General features: G+C 42.3%; 1 protein-coding gene across 2 annotated transcripts in view; it reads left to right on the top strand.

The window, feature by feature from the left end:
• The window catches only part of KDM3B (lysine demethylase 3B), a 266148-nt gene that overhangs the window by 157019 nt on the left and 95660 nt on the right, over positions 1 to 13469 (top strand). For both annotated transcript variants that reach the window (XM_033927119.1, XM_033927118.1), the window contains one exon: positions 5093 to 5354. In XM_033927119.1, coding sequence (XP_033783010.1) covers positions 5093 to 5354 — 262 coding nt within the window. The remainder of the gene's footprint in view (positions 1 to 5092; positions 5355 to 13469) is intronic.

Raw genomic sequence — 13469 nt, 5'->3', positions numbered from 1 at the left:
CCACTTTGACATGTTTGTGTCAGAGGGGTGGTACCAACAGGGCTTCACAAGCGGATAGACTCGAAGGCTCTTTATCAGTTAAGCTACTGCCAGTGCAAGACCTTGTATAGACTCTGGACTCCCTGACAGGCAGTGGAAGAGTGTCAGAAGACAGAGGGCTCTTCATCATTGGAGTTAGCTTGGTGTTGCCTAGAATGTGGGGCCACATCAGAGAGAAACCTTCCTGGTCAGCTTCAATGGAGAGAGGCATGCCACTGTAGGAAAGGGAATGGGAGATCCATGCTGCATCCCCCCCATACACAAACAAGCGGCTCCACTAGGGGTACACGTCCCATGTGTTGAGAAACACTGATCTAGACTGGAAAAGCAACTGGACCACAGGAAATTTTTAGGGAGAGGATGGAGCAGTGAGACTAGTAAGCTAAAACTGCTGTATCAATAGTTGGGATAGTAAGACACCACTGGTGCTTAGTTTAGTAGCTCATTTGACTGTTTATATTCACTGTTGTTTTGTGCTACAATTGGTCAGAACTAGATAAGCATCCTAGAAGTTTTTGCAGACTTTGAAGTGGTTTTTGTTTTCTTGTAGAGGGAAGCGGGATTAGGGTGTTCGTGAACACACCCATTAGGTATGTAGTGGTATGGAAAGTGAATGTGGAAAAGTGGGGGACAAGGGAGGGTTGATATCTCATAATATTGCCAGGTGTGAGGGAGTCTATAGGAAATTACCTTTTCCCCTTAACAACACTCCCTCACAGTCACATTAAAAGGTGAGCCATAGAGGAAGGAAGAGATAACATAGTAGGAACAGAGCAGGGAGAGCATGGTCAAGGCAGAACAAAAACCCATTGCACAGATCAGTCAGGGAGGCCCAGAGGATAGAGAAACCTTCCACTCTATGCATTTACCACAGAAGTGTAAGCTGCAAATACTCTGGGAGAGAATTTATATAAGGGCTGGTTTTTGTGTTTATTTTCTCCTGACAGGTCACCTCCTTCCTTGCACATAAATTGATTTTTTTTTTCTCATTTAAAACATTTGTATGGATGTTTTTCCAAGGCATCAGTCACCGCCTTTACTTACACTGCTATAGGGAAGAATTTTCTATATGGGGTAGTCTATTTTTATGGTATAGGGTAATTTTGAGAAAAGGTTTGATAGCTAGGAAAGTTCAAATTTATATATGCTTCAGGAGAAGGGGCAAAGTTCTGAAAACTGTGTAGGTTGTATGCGTTATATAAATTTTTAAAATAAATAAATGAATCATGTTCTTATTGTTCTCTGGATACTTGTACTTTTATTAAGAGAACTACATAAGAAAGTACTAAGTTGATTAACTTAGGCCCAGGTTCTCAAAACTTTAAAGCTGTCGCTAAACTGTTTTCCAGCGGTTTAGCCTGTACGCAGTTTAACGGCGAATTATCAAAAGGGATTATCTCTGTCTTTAGCAAGGTTTCTAGCAGTTTCCAACACTGATATGCAAATGGGCTCTTCTGCATTGAAATGAGCCCTCAGGTGGATTCTTAAAAAATGCCAAGATATTTTCAAAAAGTAGCATCAGCTTTTGGCGACAAAAATAAGTGACTGGTCCAGGGGTGCCAGTCAGTATCAGAGACTGCTAGAAAGTCCCTGTGTTGTGATGCAGCGGGCGAGATGCCCATTCTCTCTGCTGCATCACAACACCCCTTCCTTGCAGCGGCGGTGAACACAACACTCTCCCCCCCTCCCCCCGGAACAGCAATGACATCCCCCCTTGCAGCAGGAGAGATGCCTACTCTCTCCTGCTGCCCTAAAATCCCCACCGAAACCAGCCTTTGCAGCCTTTTGCAAAGGCTTCTATAGAAGGGGCCTTAAACAACTTGGGCCAATCAGAGCCTCAGGCCCCTCCCTGGATGCATTGGGAAGGGTTCTAAGGCTCTGATTGGCCTGGGTGCCTAAGGTCCCTCCTATGGGGTGTCCGGGCCAGTCAGAGCCTTAGGACCCTTCCTGGGGCGGGCAGTTGGGTCACAAGGAGGGAGGATTTTAGTGCAGCAGGAGAGAGTGGGCGTCTCTCCTGCTGCGGGGGGGGTGGGGCCATGAGGGCAAGGTGGTGGTGGCAGGGATTTTAGTGCAGCAGGAGAAAGTGAGCATCCCCTGTTGCAAGGGCTGGTCACGGCGGGGATTTTAGGGCAGCAGGAGAGAGTGGACATCTGCTGCAGGGTGGTTGCAGCAGCGATGGGCACTTGCAAATTTAGCAAATTTTTGATACTATCTGCCGCCTCATTTGCATGTGCGATTTTTTGAGAATGTCTCGGTATTTTAGATTCGCTATCAAAACGGTTACATTAGCAGACTGTTGCTTTTTAATGTGGGTTTTTGAGAATCCTAGCCTTAGTTTATTAATTGTGCTCTGGCTGATGGCTACTATTCTGATTTTTTTTTAGCACCTATTCCCAATATGAAGGGGCAGAATTGTCAAACACTGACAAGGTTTCAAGGTTTTATTAAAATTTAATTTAATCTCTTATCTAATTTCTAAGCGAGTTTACAATATATATATAAAAAAAGAGCATGAACATAATAAAAATGCCACTAACTATACCATTAGTACTTACAAAAAGAAAGCAATTACAAAGAAACATCAACTAATAATTGGCACATTAAAAAGGGATAAACGAGACAGACAGACGGGAGACAAAAGGAAATAGGGTTAGAAATACAATTTGGATAGGAACGAAAGACAAATAAGGAAAAAAAACAAAAAGAAAGGGCTCATTGCTGCTTAATTCCTTAAGAGAGTTAAAAAGGATACTGTAAAATTTAAATCGAATGTTAAAAGCTTCTTTAAATAAATGACTCTTGAGTAGGCTTTTGAAACGTTTGAGATTAGCTGCTTCTCTAACAAGAGCTGGTAGGGTATTCCAAAGTTGAGGGGCTACGACTGAGAAAATGTCTTGCCTTTTGGTTCCTATTATATGAAGGGAGGGGACCGTCAGCAATTTACGATTAGATGATCTAAGACTGCGAAGTGGGTCATACGGGATAAGATATTTATCAATAAATTGGGCCAGTTTAGAATGAATTGTTTTAAGTGTTATGAGAGAGATTTTGTAAGAAATTCTTTGATTAATTGGCAGCCAATGGGCATTTCGAAGTAGGGGAGTAACATGGTCGTGTTTTCTAGATTTTATTATTAATTTTATTGCGGCATTTTGAATTATTTGTAAACGTTTTAATTCTTTCTGGGGTACTCCTGTAAATAAGCTATTACAGTAATCTAATTTTGCAATGATTAATGAATGTACCAGAATGTTAATGGATTTTGATTCTAAGAATTTAGAGATTGAGCGAATCAGTCACAGTTTGAAAAAACATGATTTAATTACAGAACTTATATGGTTATGGAAGGTTAGTTTTTTTTTAAATCAAATACAACCCCCTACAATCGTCACTCTGTATTAGAAGCTATACTGGTGCCAAATATTTTACAATTAAAACATTTTTGTGCAAGCAGTGGGTTCCCTATTTGGATAACTGAGGGGTCAAAAGCACATCTTGAATCCATACAAATGAATTCTGCAGTAGCTAGTCTTCATCAGAGGGGAGAGTGTGGCGCAGTGGTTAAAGCTACAGCCTCAGAACCCTGAGGTTGTGAGTTCAAACCCATGCTGCTCCTTGTGACCTTGGGCAAGCCACTTAATCGCCCCATTGCCCCAGGTACATTAGATAGATTGTGAGCCCACCTGGACAGACAGGGAAAATGCTTGAGTACCTGAATAAATTCATATAAACCGTTCTGAGCTCCCTTGGGAAAACAGTCTAGAAAATTGAATGAACTGAATGAATTTCAAATGCAGTCATGACCTATAATAGACATTCTCCAAAGACCGCAAGATTATTAGCTACATATATCTGCACTCCTCCATTTTAGTTAATTCTTCTGTTTGTATATAAGGAACTAATGCACATGCTCAGAAAAGCCTTTGGTTTGGTTTGTTTCACACATACCATGACAATAATGAAGATTGTATGTTCTTTTAAGTGCTGTTCTTCAGCAGCTCCATCTGATAAGATCCACCTACCTTTTTGTTCTACTATCTAAGGAAAACATCTAGTGTAGATAAAATAACTTTTATCTGCTGTTGTTTGCTTTTGCAGTGCAGAGCCACACAGATATTCATATTCTAGATACCTCCCTCCTTTCTGCACACTCATCACTCAAATATGACAAGAGGAGAACCTGCACAGTCACAGGTCAGGCTGCTTCCTCCTTCCACCTTGATCTCCAGCAGTTCTTTTAAGCCACGTGGCTGTACAGAGGCCCATATAGCTAAAAGGAACAGTTGTGCCTGGGACACCAAAGGAGTATAAAGCAGACTTGTGTGAAACTGTGTGCTGGAGTCATGAGTGTGCAGTAATGGAAGGAAGGAGGGAGTTGGGGGCCTGAAAAAACATAGCTATAGCAGGCATGGGGGTGGGGGTAAAAAAATGTGGATGTGGTCTTTAGGGGGGCTGGAAAAGTTGATGGGATGTGTGTGAAGGGGCTGGAAAAAAGCTGGATGGAGTGTAGGGTTGGTGGAGGTTGTGGTTAATTGTGGATAGCGAAGCTGGTTTTAAAAAAGGTTTGGACAATTTCCTGGAGGAAAAGTCCATAGTCTGTTATTAAGAAAGACATGGGGAAGCCACTGCTTTCCCTGGATCGGTAGAATGGAATATTGCTGCTCCTTGGGTTTTGGCCAGGTACTAGGGAGCTGGATTTGCCACTGTGAGAACAGGCTTCTGGGCTTGATGGACCATTGGTCTGACCCAATAAGGCTTAAGTTCTTATGTTCATAGGAATGGGGTGGAGGTTTGCAGGAAGGCATATGGGAAATAGCTTTGGTGGCGTTGCTTTGAAAGGAAGGTATTTAATCTCAGGAGAAGATTCCAGCCTTTATAATTGGGGAATTCTTCACAAGAAAATTACAAATAAAATGTAGAATTTTGCAAATTTTCAAATATGCACATAATTTTTAAATTATTTTGTGCAAAATCCCCCCAGGAGTGTAATGTTCATTATTATGATAACTGCTGATTCTGAGGGTGCAGGTTGCTAAACTGTGATTTATTTCAGCTGCCCAGTGGAAATCCCAGTATGTCAGCTTCTGCAAATGAGACTTTCAGTGGTGCTGCCTCCTGCAGTGGAGCAGAAACAGGATTTCTAAGCACAGGTAACACTTCTGAGACAGGAGATGGCAGATTAGAGGATACTGGAAAGATGGAGGCAAACAATGAAGCAAAGACCATCCGAACTCTTTGTTCAGACTCAGCTCCATCATCTGCTCTACACTGGCTGGCAGACCTAGCAACTCAGAAGGCCAAAGAAGAGACAAAAGGTACTTTGCAATTTCTTGGTTTATAAATGGATACAGAAGACTCTCAGTTAACCGGCACCCATAGAGTTACTATTAAAAATAGGCCTAACTAATAGTATATCCCATATTATGTCATATCATAAACTGTTCCAGACAAGCTACCAGACATGTGATACTCAGGTGTGGCATGCCAAGTTTATTCTTAAATTTCTGCCAAAAATTGATGTTATTTTCATTTTTATTTAAAGTATTACAGTATTTCTTAGATTTTTTTTTTTTTTTGCTGGTTGCTTGAGTTCCAGTTAAGAGTCTACTGTACATGCTAATTGGTCATAGAGGTGCCTGGATTTCCCACCAGTAAATACTTATTAAGTATCTGAAACATAAGAATTGCCAAACTGGGACAGATCAAAGGTCCATCAAGCCCAGTATCCTGTTTCCAACAGTGGCCAACCCAGGTTCCAAGTACCTAGCTAGATCCCTAGAAGTAAAACAGATTTTATGCTGCTTTTCCTAGGAATAAGCAGTGGATTTCCCTAAGCCATCTCAATAATGGCTTATGGACTTCTCTTATGGAAAATTATCCAAACCTTTTTTAAACCTGCTAAGCTAACTGATTTCACCACATTCTCCGGTAACAAATTCCAGAGTTTAATTATACGTTGTGTGAAGAAATATTTTCTCCGGTTTGTTTTAAATCTACTACTTAGTAGTTGATGAAATGGTTATGTTTGGGGGAGCTGTATAACTTGTGAGAGAAAATATTGCATTTCCTTTTTTTTTTTCTTTTTAATTCTCTGTTTGCTTTTCTGGTATGGAATGTTTAAATCATACCCCCTCCCCCCCCCCCAAAAAAAAAATATATATATATATAATTAGAAATACAGGCAGTCCCCGAGTTAAGAAGTTCTGTTTTATAAACCATTCTTAAGCTGAATTTGTATGTAACTTGGATCCTGTACGGTACACAGTCTATAAAGTCATTAAACATTAAAGAAATAGTCCTCAAAATAAAGTACTGTAGTTTAAATAGAAAGAAAAGATAGAAGGTTTACACTTATTTTTGTTCTTCATCAGTCCCACTGTTCCCTCTCCACCACCACATCCAACATTTTTCCCTCTCATCTCTCTCTTCCCCATGCATCTGTACCTCATGCCTCTCCCACCACCATGTTTAATATTTCTTTCTCCCTCCCTATGCCCAACAATTCACTTGCTTTCTTCATTTTCCCATGTGCACCATCTCTCTTTCCTTCTCACTCAGACACCTATGCCCAACAATTCTCCCTTTCTATTCCCTCCCCACCTCAGCATCTTTTTCCCTCATTTCCTCCATTTTCCATCCTATGTCCCAAGTTCATGCACCCCTCCCTCAACATTCTGTGTCCCACGTGCTCCCTCCCTCCTTTATTCCATCCTTTGTCCAAAGTTTATGCCCCCTCACTTCCTTCTGTGTCCCAACGCAACCCTGCTTCTTCCTTCCTATGCAGTCCCTCTTCTTCTCTTCCTGTCCCAATGGGGGACCCCCCTCCTCCCTTCCATGTCCCAACACGCCCCTCGTGTCCCCCCTTCCGTTCCATGTTCCAAATTCGTGCCTCCCCCATTTACCTCCTCTGGTCCGCTGGTCTTCGCAAAGCCGCAATCGGCTGAAGGACATCAGAGGGAAGATTTTCGGGTCAGTGGACAGTGTGCATGAGCCGCCGATCATGGCTTTGCGAAGACCAACTGACCATATGCAGAAGCCACCGCTCGCGGCTTTGCCAAAAGAAGTGCGGCTGGGAAGGAGGGAGTCTGCCAGGGGAGGTAAACACCCGCGGGAGACTCAAATTTGGATGTGAAAGGACGAAGGGCGTGTTGGAACATGGAAAGGAGGAGGAGGGTTGCATTTGGACTGGAAGGGAGGAAGAAGGGGCACGTTGGCAAAGGAAGGGAGAGGCAGTACCCCAGTTTGTAAGTACGAGTTTGGCATAAGTCGCTCGTTCTTAAACTGGGGACTGCCTATATTTTCATTTGACTGAAACCATTTAATTTGCAGGTCTAAAGAGCATTTAGGACCACCACACTTGGCTTCCTAACATAGTTGGTTGTATTAAAAGAGTTTGCAGTAGTATGTTTCCAACCTCTCCTACTGGAACATGACATGAACATGCACTTAGGATTCCCTATATATAAGATGAAATGTTATGTACAGACAACTGCAAGATTCAACCACATCCATATTCCCCTCCAGAAGTAACCAAATTAGCTCTCAAGAGATACAGTAAGCCTCAAACACATGCATATTTTCCATCAGTCAGTAAGGATAAGACAGTTAACATTATTTCTTGTACAAGCTCTCGGGATGTTGAACGGATGGGATCTTGTATCTCTATTAGCTTCAGCTGCAGGGCAACTAAAAGATCCCTCCCCTTTGGGCTACCTGCCCAGGAGCTTCCTATCTTGCTTCAGTTTATTCCTGCAGTTTCACTGCTTGGTTTCACAGTTAATTCTGCTCGTGATTTGTTTTCACTTTCTACTCTTATTTTTATTTTTTTATTTTTTGTGCATTTGCCCACATGCTGCGGATCAACTCCGTGTGAGTGATCCTTCGGCGGGAGATCGCAGACATGTTAACGTTTGTCTGCTTCTGGAGGGTGCTCTGTAAGCCTGAAACTGCAGTAAGCCCTCTGGACAGCCTGCAGATTGAATCGGGTCTCCAGGTTTGGGAGCCATCTCTCCCCTGGTTCGTCCGCAAAGGGGTAGAACACAGGCTGCTGCAGTTCCGAGGAGGTATGCCAGGATCGGAACCGCGCCGCATGTCTTCCCTGATTTCCCTAAGGGGTCATGATGGTCGTGATCTGAGGTGGCAGGGAAGTTGAGGCAGCCAGAAGATCTGAAATTCCTGTTTAATCAGCTCCTGAGGTATGATCTCCCTATGCTTGCACTGTGTAATGCTGGCTGGCATTGAAATTCCCTCCATAAAAGACTTCTATTACACCTGGAAAATAAATTTTGCAGTAGCTGCCCCAACGTTGTGGAACTCTCTGCCACAGCAACTCCGCGATGAACAACATCTAGACAAATTCAAGATAAGCCTAAAGACTTTTTTATTTCGTGACGCATTCGGTTGTGTTTAGAGTTACCTTCTGTTTTCCTTTTTTTTTTTTTTTATTACTTCTTTTTCTCTTTTAAGCAACCAACCGCTTTAACAAAGCGACCCTACCCTATATGTTTTATCCCATTCCCACTTTCTCCTTTTCTTCTCAAATATGTAACTTCCCCCCCTCCTTTCCCTTTCACCCTCACTTTCAAGTTTGTCTAGTTAATGTCATTAATGTTCACTCTATTTATTTCTAAATATCTATTATCTTATTTTTCTTCTTTCTTACCCTTTTAATATTTTATTGTTAACCGGCCAGATATTTGTTGATGGTCGGTATATTAAAAAGCTAATAAATTTGAAACTTGAAATGCATTGAAGCACATGTATCTTTGGGGTCTGTGAGTCACAGAGTTTGCCGATTTTGGGGGTCCTCAAATCGGGGTTTTAGGGGGTTTCCCTACATGCCCTGGTCCCCCCACCTGTAAAATCCTAAAATCACCGTTTTTAGCGTTTTCCTGCATTTTTAACGGCCGTTTTTATGTCAAAATCTGCACCTGCGGCAGCCATCTTGGATTTTCTTTAAGGTTTTTTTAAAACTATATTTTTTGGACTTAGAAGCTTCGTTTTTGCTCCAAACTTCACAGATGGCCACCTCAGGACAGGATGGCATGGATTCATGACATAAATCTGACGGATGGCTTGTGGTTGTGCAGCCGCGTATTTTGTGTGCTGCAGCCCATCAGGGGCGTATCTGGTGTGTGGATTCCACACTTTCCTCCTCTGGAGAGGACCTGCTTTCCTCTGTTGCCGCCAGAGTTGTGATTCCAGTGTCCAGGATGCTACAATTGCGCGAGGAGGGCATTTTCGCATAAACACAGGCGCAGTTCCAGGGAAAGTCTCATCGATCTTCAGACAATTTCAAATCTGAGTCCCACTGATCGGCTCAGGCCGCCGAGGACTATTTTCCACCGGAAATTGTGGATATGTTGTCTCAGGCCTTCATGAGAAAGCAGGCTCTGCCTGTGTCTCCCTTTCAGATTGCGGTGCGGCAGTCTGTACAGCCTTTGGATTCCAGAATGTCAATCTGATCCTTACTGGTATGCCTGAACGTCAGCAGCAACTTCCCGCTATTGTCGTGGTACCTGCATCACTTTCTAAGCAGTTGCTGTCGCATGGCGATTCGGCAAGTCCTGCTGCGTAACTAGCCTAGAGGATCTCAGGGATTCCCAGAACGCTGATTCTCACGATGGAGAGTATCAGATGGTGCGCAGGCTAAGTTCAGTTGCCTTCCTGATTTTATCTCTGAATCCCTGCGGACATTGGGACTTGATTCCAACTGCAGTTCAAGCGGAGTGTACGATCTTGTGTTCCACGTGCCCGTTTTCTGCTGCATTTCCGAATCATGAGGACTCAGCAGAAATGCTCTTGTAGGTTGGGGGGCCCTTGAGGGTCCCCTGAAGTACGCTAGGGCCGTGGCTAAATTGTATCCCATGGCTTTGGGATTTTCCATGCGCCTAGTCCTGCCGTGGGTGGATTCAGTGGTGGCTCAGGTCCCCAAACGCTACTGCTTGCCCTCGGATGGAGGGGTGGTCCCACCAGATGTCTAGGACCATTAGATGGATTTTGTCTTGAAGTGCCTTTTTGATTCTGCTGTGACAGGGGTGCAAGCTGCAGCGGCTGCTTCCTTTGTGGCCTGTGCATGTCATACTAAACCTCTATCATATTTTGACGGTTTTCGCTACACTGGGACCAAATCTAACAGGATAAAAAACTATTTACATTACATTACATTAGGGATTTCTATTCCGCCATTACCTTGCAGTTCAAGGCGGATTACAAAAGAATTATCCAAGATGTATTACAACAAGAACTTACAAAAAAAAAAAAAAAATTGGTCATTTTCAAAAAGAGTAAGAAATGGGTAAGGTTATTTGTTTGGGGTAATTGGCTTTAGTGAGAGGTGGAGTTTGAGACTTGCGGTATTATTTCTTTTTTCAGAGTTTTCTTAAAGAGTATAGTCTTTATTTCTTTTCTAAAAGTCTTGTAGTCGAGGGATGCCGTCAGTAGATTGGCGATTTGGTTGTCTAGTTTGGCTGCTTGAGTGGCCAGGAGGCCATCATATAGTTTTTTCCGTTTGACCTCCTTAATTAGGGGGTATGAGAATGGGGTGTGAGTTTTCCTATGTCTGGTTGCGGTGTTGTGGATGGGGCGGTTATTCAGGTAGTTTGGACTGTCTCCGTATAAATTCTTAAATAGTAGGCAGTAGAATTTAAATTGTATTCTTGCTGGGATCGGAAGCCAGTGCGATTGGAAATATGCTTCTGTAATGTGATAATGTTTCTTTAATGAGTAGATGAGTCTTCGTGCTGTGTTTTGGATAGTTTGTAGTTGTTTTGTTATGGTTGTAGGGCATGGGAGGTAGAGGATATTACAGTAGTCAAGTAGGCCTAGTATTAAGGACTGAACTATGAGCTGGAATAGAGTTTTCTCGAAGAATTTCCGAACTTGTCTTAAATTTCTCATGACTAAGAATGACTTTTGTATTGTTTTATTGATTTGCGGTTGCATGGTGCAGCATTTGTCGATAGTTATTCCTAGCAGTTTTAGGGTGGTTTGTATGAGGTAGTTGATTGCGTTGATTTCAATGTTGGTTATGGTTGGTATTTTGTTGTTTTCTAGGAGGATGAATTTCGTTTTATCTTGGTTCAATTTCAGTTTGTGATCTTTCATCCAGGTTGCTATTGATTTTAGTGTTTGGTATATTGTGTTCGTCATGGAGAGTTCAGGTTGATCGAAGGGTATGAGAATGGTAATGTCATCGGCATAGCTGTAGGAGTTTATGCCTTGTTTTTCCAGGTGAGAGCTGAGGGAGGCTGTATAGAGATTGAAGAGAGTCGGGGATAGAGGGGATCCTTGGGGAACTCCGCAGGGGTTTGACCAAGGTTCAGATTTTTGTTTGTCTGATTTACTCTATAGGTTCTTGATTTAAGGAATCCTTCAAACCATGTGTATACTTTATCTGTGATACCTATTGTATCCAGGATTTGTAGTAGAATGTTATGGTCCACCAAGTCGAATGCAGCGGTAAGGTCTAGTTGTATGAGCATCATTTTTTTTCCTGTGCTGAGATGTTGTCTGGCTGTGTCCAAGAGAGATCCTAGTAGTGTTTCTGTGCTGAAGTTGTTTCTGAAGCCGGATTGTGTTGGATGGAGTATGTTATGGTTTTCTAGGTAATTGGAGAGGAGTTTGGCAACTAGTCCTTCTATTATTTTGATGTAGAGTGGAATAGAGTCAATGGGTCTGTATTTGGCTGTTTGGTCTATCAGTCCTTTGGAGTCTTTGAGGATCGGGGTGATGATGATTTCGCTGAGGTTGGTAGGGTAGTGGCCGTTTATTAGCGAGACTTGTATCCAGTTTAGAAGAAGAGCGTGTAATTTTGTGCTGGATGTTTTTAGGAGATATGGTGGACAGTTGTTGAGGTCACAGGATGCATAGCTGTATTTTTTGTAGTATTTGTTGAATTCAGGCCATTGTATGTTGAGACCATATTCTATCTGCTGCAGTAGAATCTCTATCTATAGGGAGAATTGTGAATTTGTTAGGATGGGTAGAGGTGTCATTGAGGGTAGCTCTTGCATTGGTAATTTTATTTTGGAAGTGTTCTGCTAATAGAGTGGCTGAGGGGGGGGTAGTATTGTTAGTGGTCAGGTAGGGTTTGGTGTTGGTTAGGGTTTTTAGAATTTGGAATAGTTTTTTGGTGTCTTGGGTTTCAGTGCCTATTAGGTTGGTGTAGTGTGCTTTTCTCTTGTCCTTTAATTGTGATATGTATTGTTTGTTGATTTTCTTCCAGGCGGATTTTGTATGATCTGAGTTCGATTTTCTCTCTAGTCGTCTACATTGTCTTTTGAGTTGTTGTTTTTGGTCCAGTTGATGTTGAAAGTGTAAGTGTAGTGGTCTGACCAGATGGATCTGGACCATGTTCCGTTAGATGTATGAATTTCTGTTAAGGATGGTTGGTGGGTCATGAAGGCTGCAATATCAAGTTGGTGGCCTTTTTCATGAGTTGTTTGTGGATTTAGCATTTGGAAGGATAAGGCTTTGAGAAATGAGAGAAAGTTGTCTACTTGTTTGGATGATTGATCATCTAGGTGTAGATTTAGGTCTCCTAGGAGTAGGTTGCTATTAGTGAGTTTTGGTATATGAAGTCTTCCACTTTGGTTCTTGCTAAAGACCAGTTTCCCGGCGCTATGTAGCAGAGCATGCAGTTTAGTGTGTCTTTTAGTGTGGTGCTTGAGAGTTGGCAAGCTAAAAGGTCCATGTACAGGTTAGATGTTTTCTCAATTATATTAAGAGTTAGATCTTGTTTGATTAAGATGGCTAGGCCTCCGCCTCTTTTTTTTTTTCTCTGCAGACCACTGTAATTTTGTATCCTTGTGGACAGACTTCAGTTATTCTGGGGTCTGAGTCGAAGTTTAGCCAGGTTTCTGTGAGGAAAAGACAGTCCAGGTTTTCTTGTGTTATCTAGGTTTTTATAAGCTCTGTTTTTGGACCTAGCGCTCTGATACTTAAGTAGGCGCATTTGAGTGTGGATATCTCTGTGTGATAGTTGTGGGTTGTGTTTGGATATATAAGTGATTTGGTGTGCCGGTGTGGTTTAGTCTTAGTGTGTGTTGGTCTTCTTCCCCATGCTGTGGTAATGGAGTGTAGAGTGTTAGATTGTAGGTTTGAGTTTCTGTCACTTGATGTTCTCCTATTTTGGAAGAGAGATTTATTTATATCTGTAGCGGGTGTAGGGAGGAGGTTATTTGCTGCTGTCTTCCCGCTGGTTAAAAGAAGAATTAACAGTATGAAGTGCTGGGCTCATGAGGTTAGCTTCATTTTGGGGTTTTTTGTTTGTTTTTTTTACAATGTCCAATGTGACAAGGACAAGAGGACATGGACTAAAGCTAAGGGGGGACAGGTTCAGGACAAATATCAGGAAGTTCTGCTTCACGTAACGAGTGATGGAAACCTGGAATGCTCTCCCAGAAGAGATAATTGCGGAATCCACCGTT

This window comes from Geotrypetes seraphini, chromosome 18 (genome assembly GCF_902459505.1).
Source record: "Geotrypetes seraphini chromosome 18, aGeoSer1.1, whole genome shotgun sequence".
NCBI classification, from domain to species: domain Eukaryota; kingdom Metazoa; phylum Chordata; class Amphibia; order Gymnophiona; family Dermophiidae; genus Geotrypetes; species Geotrypetes seraphini.
Note: the sequence above shows the minus strand (reverse complement) of the source record. Positions and strands in the feature narration are given on the sequence as shown.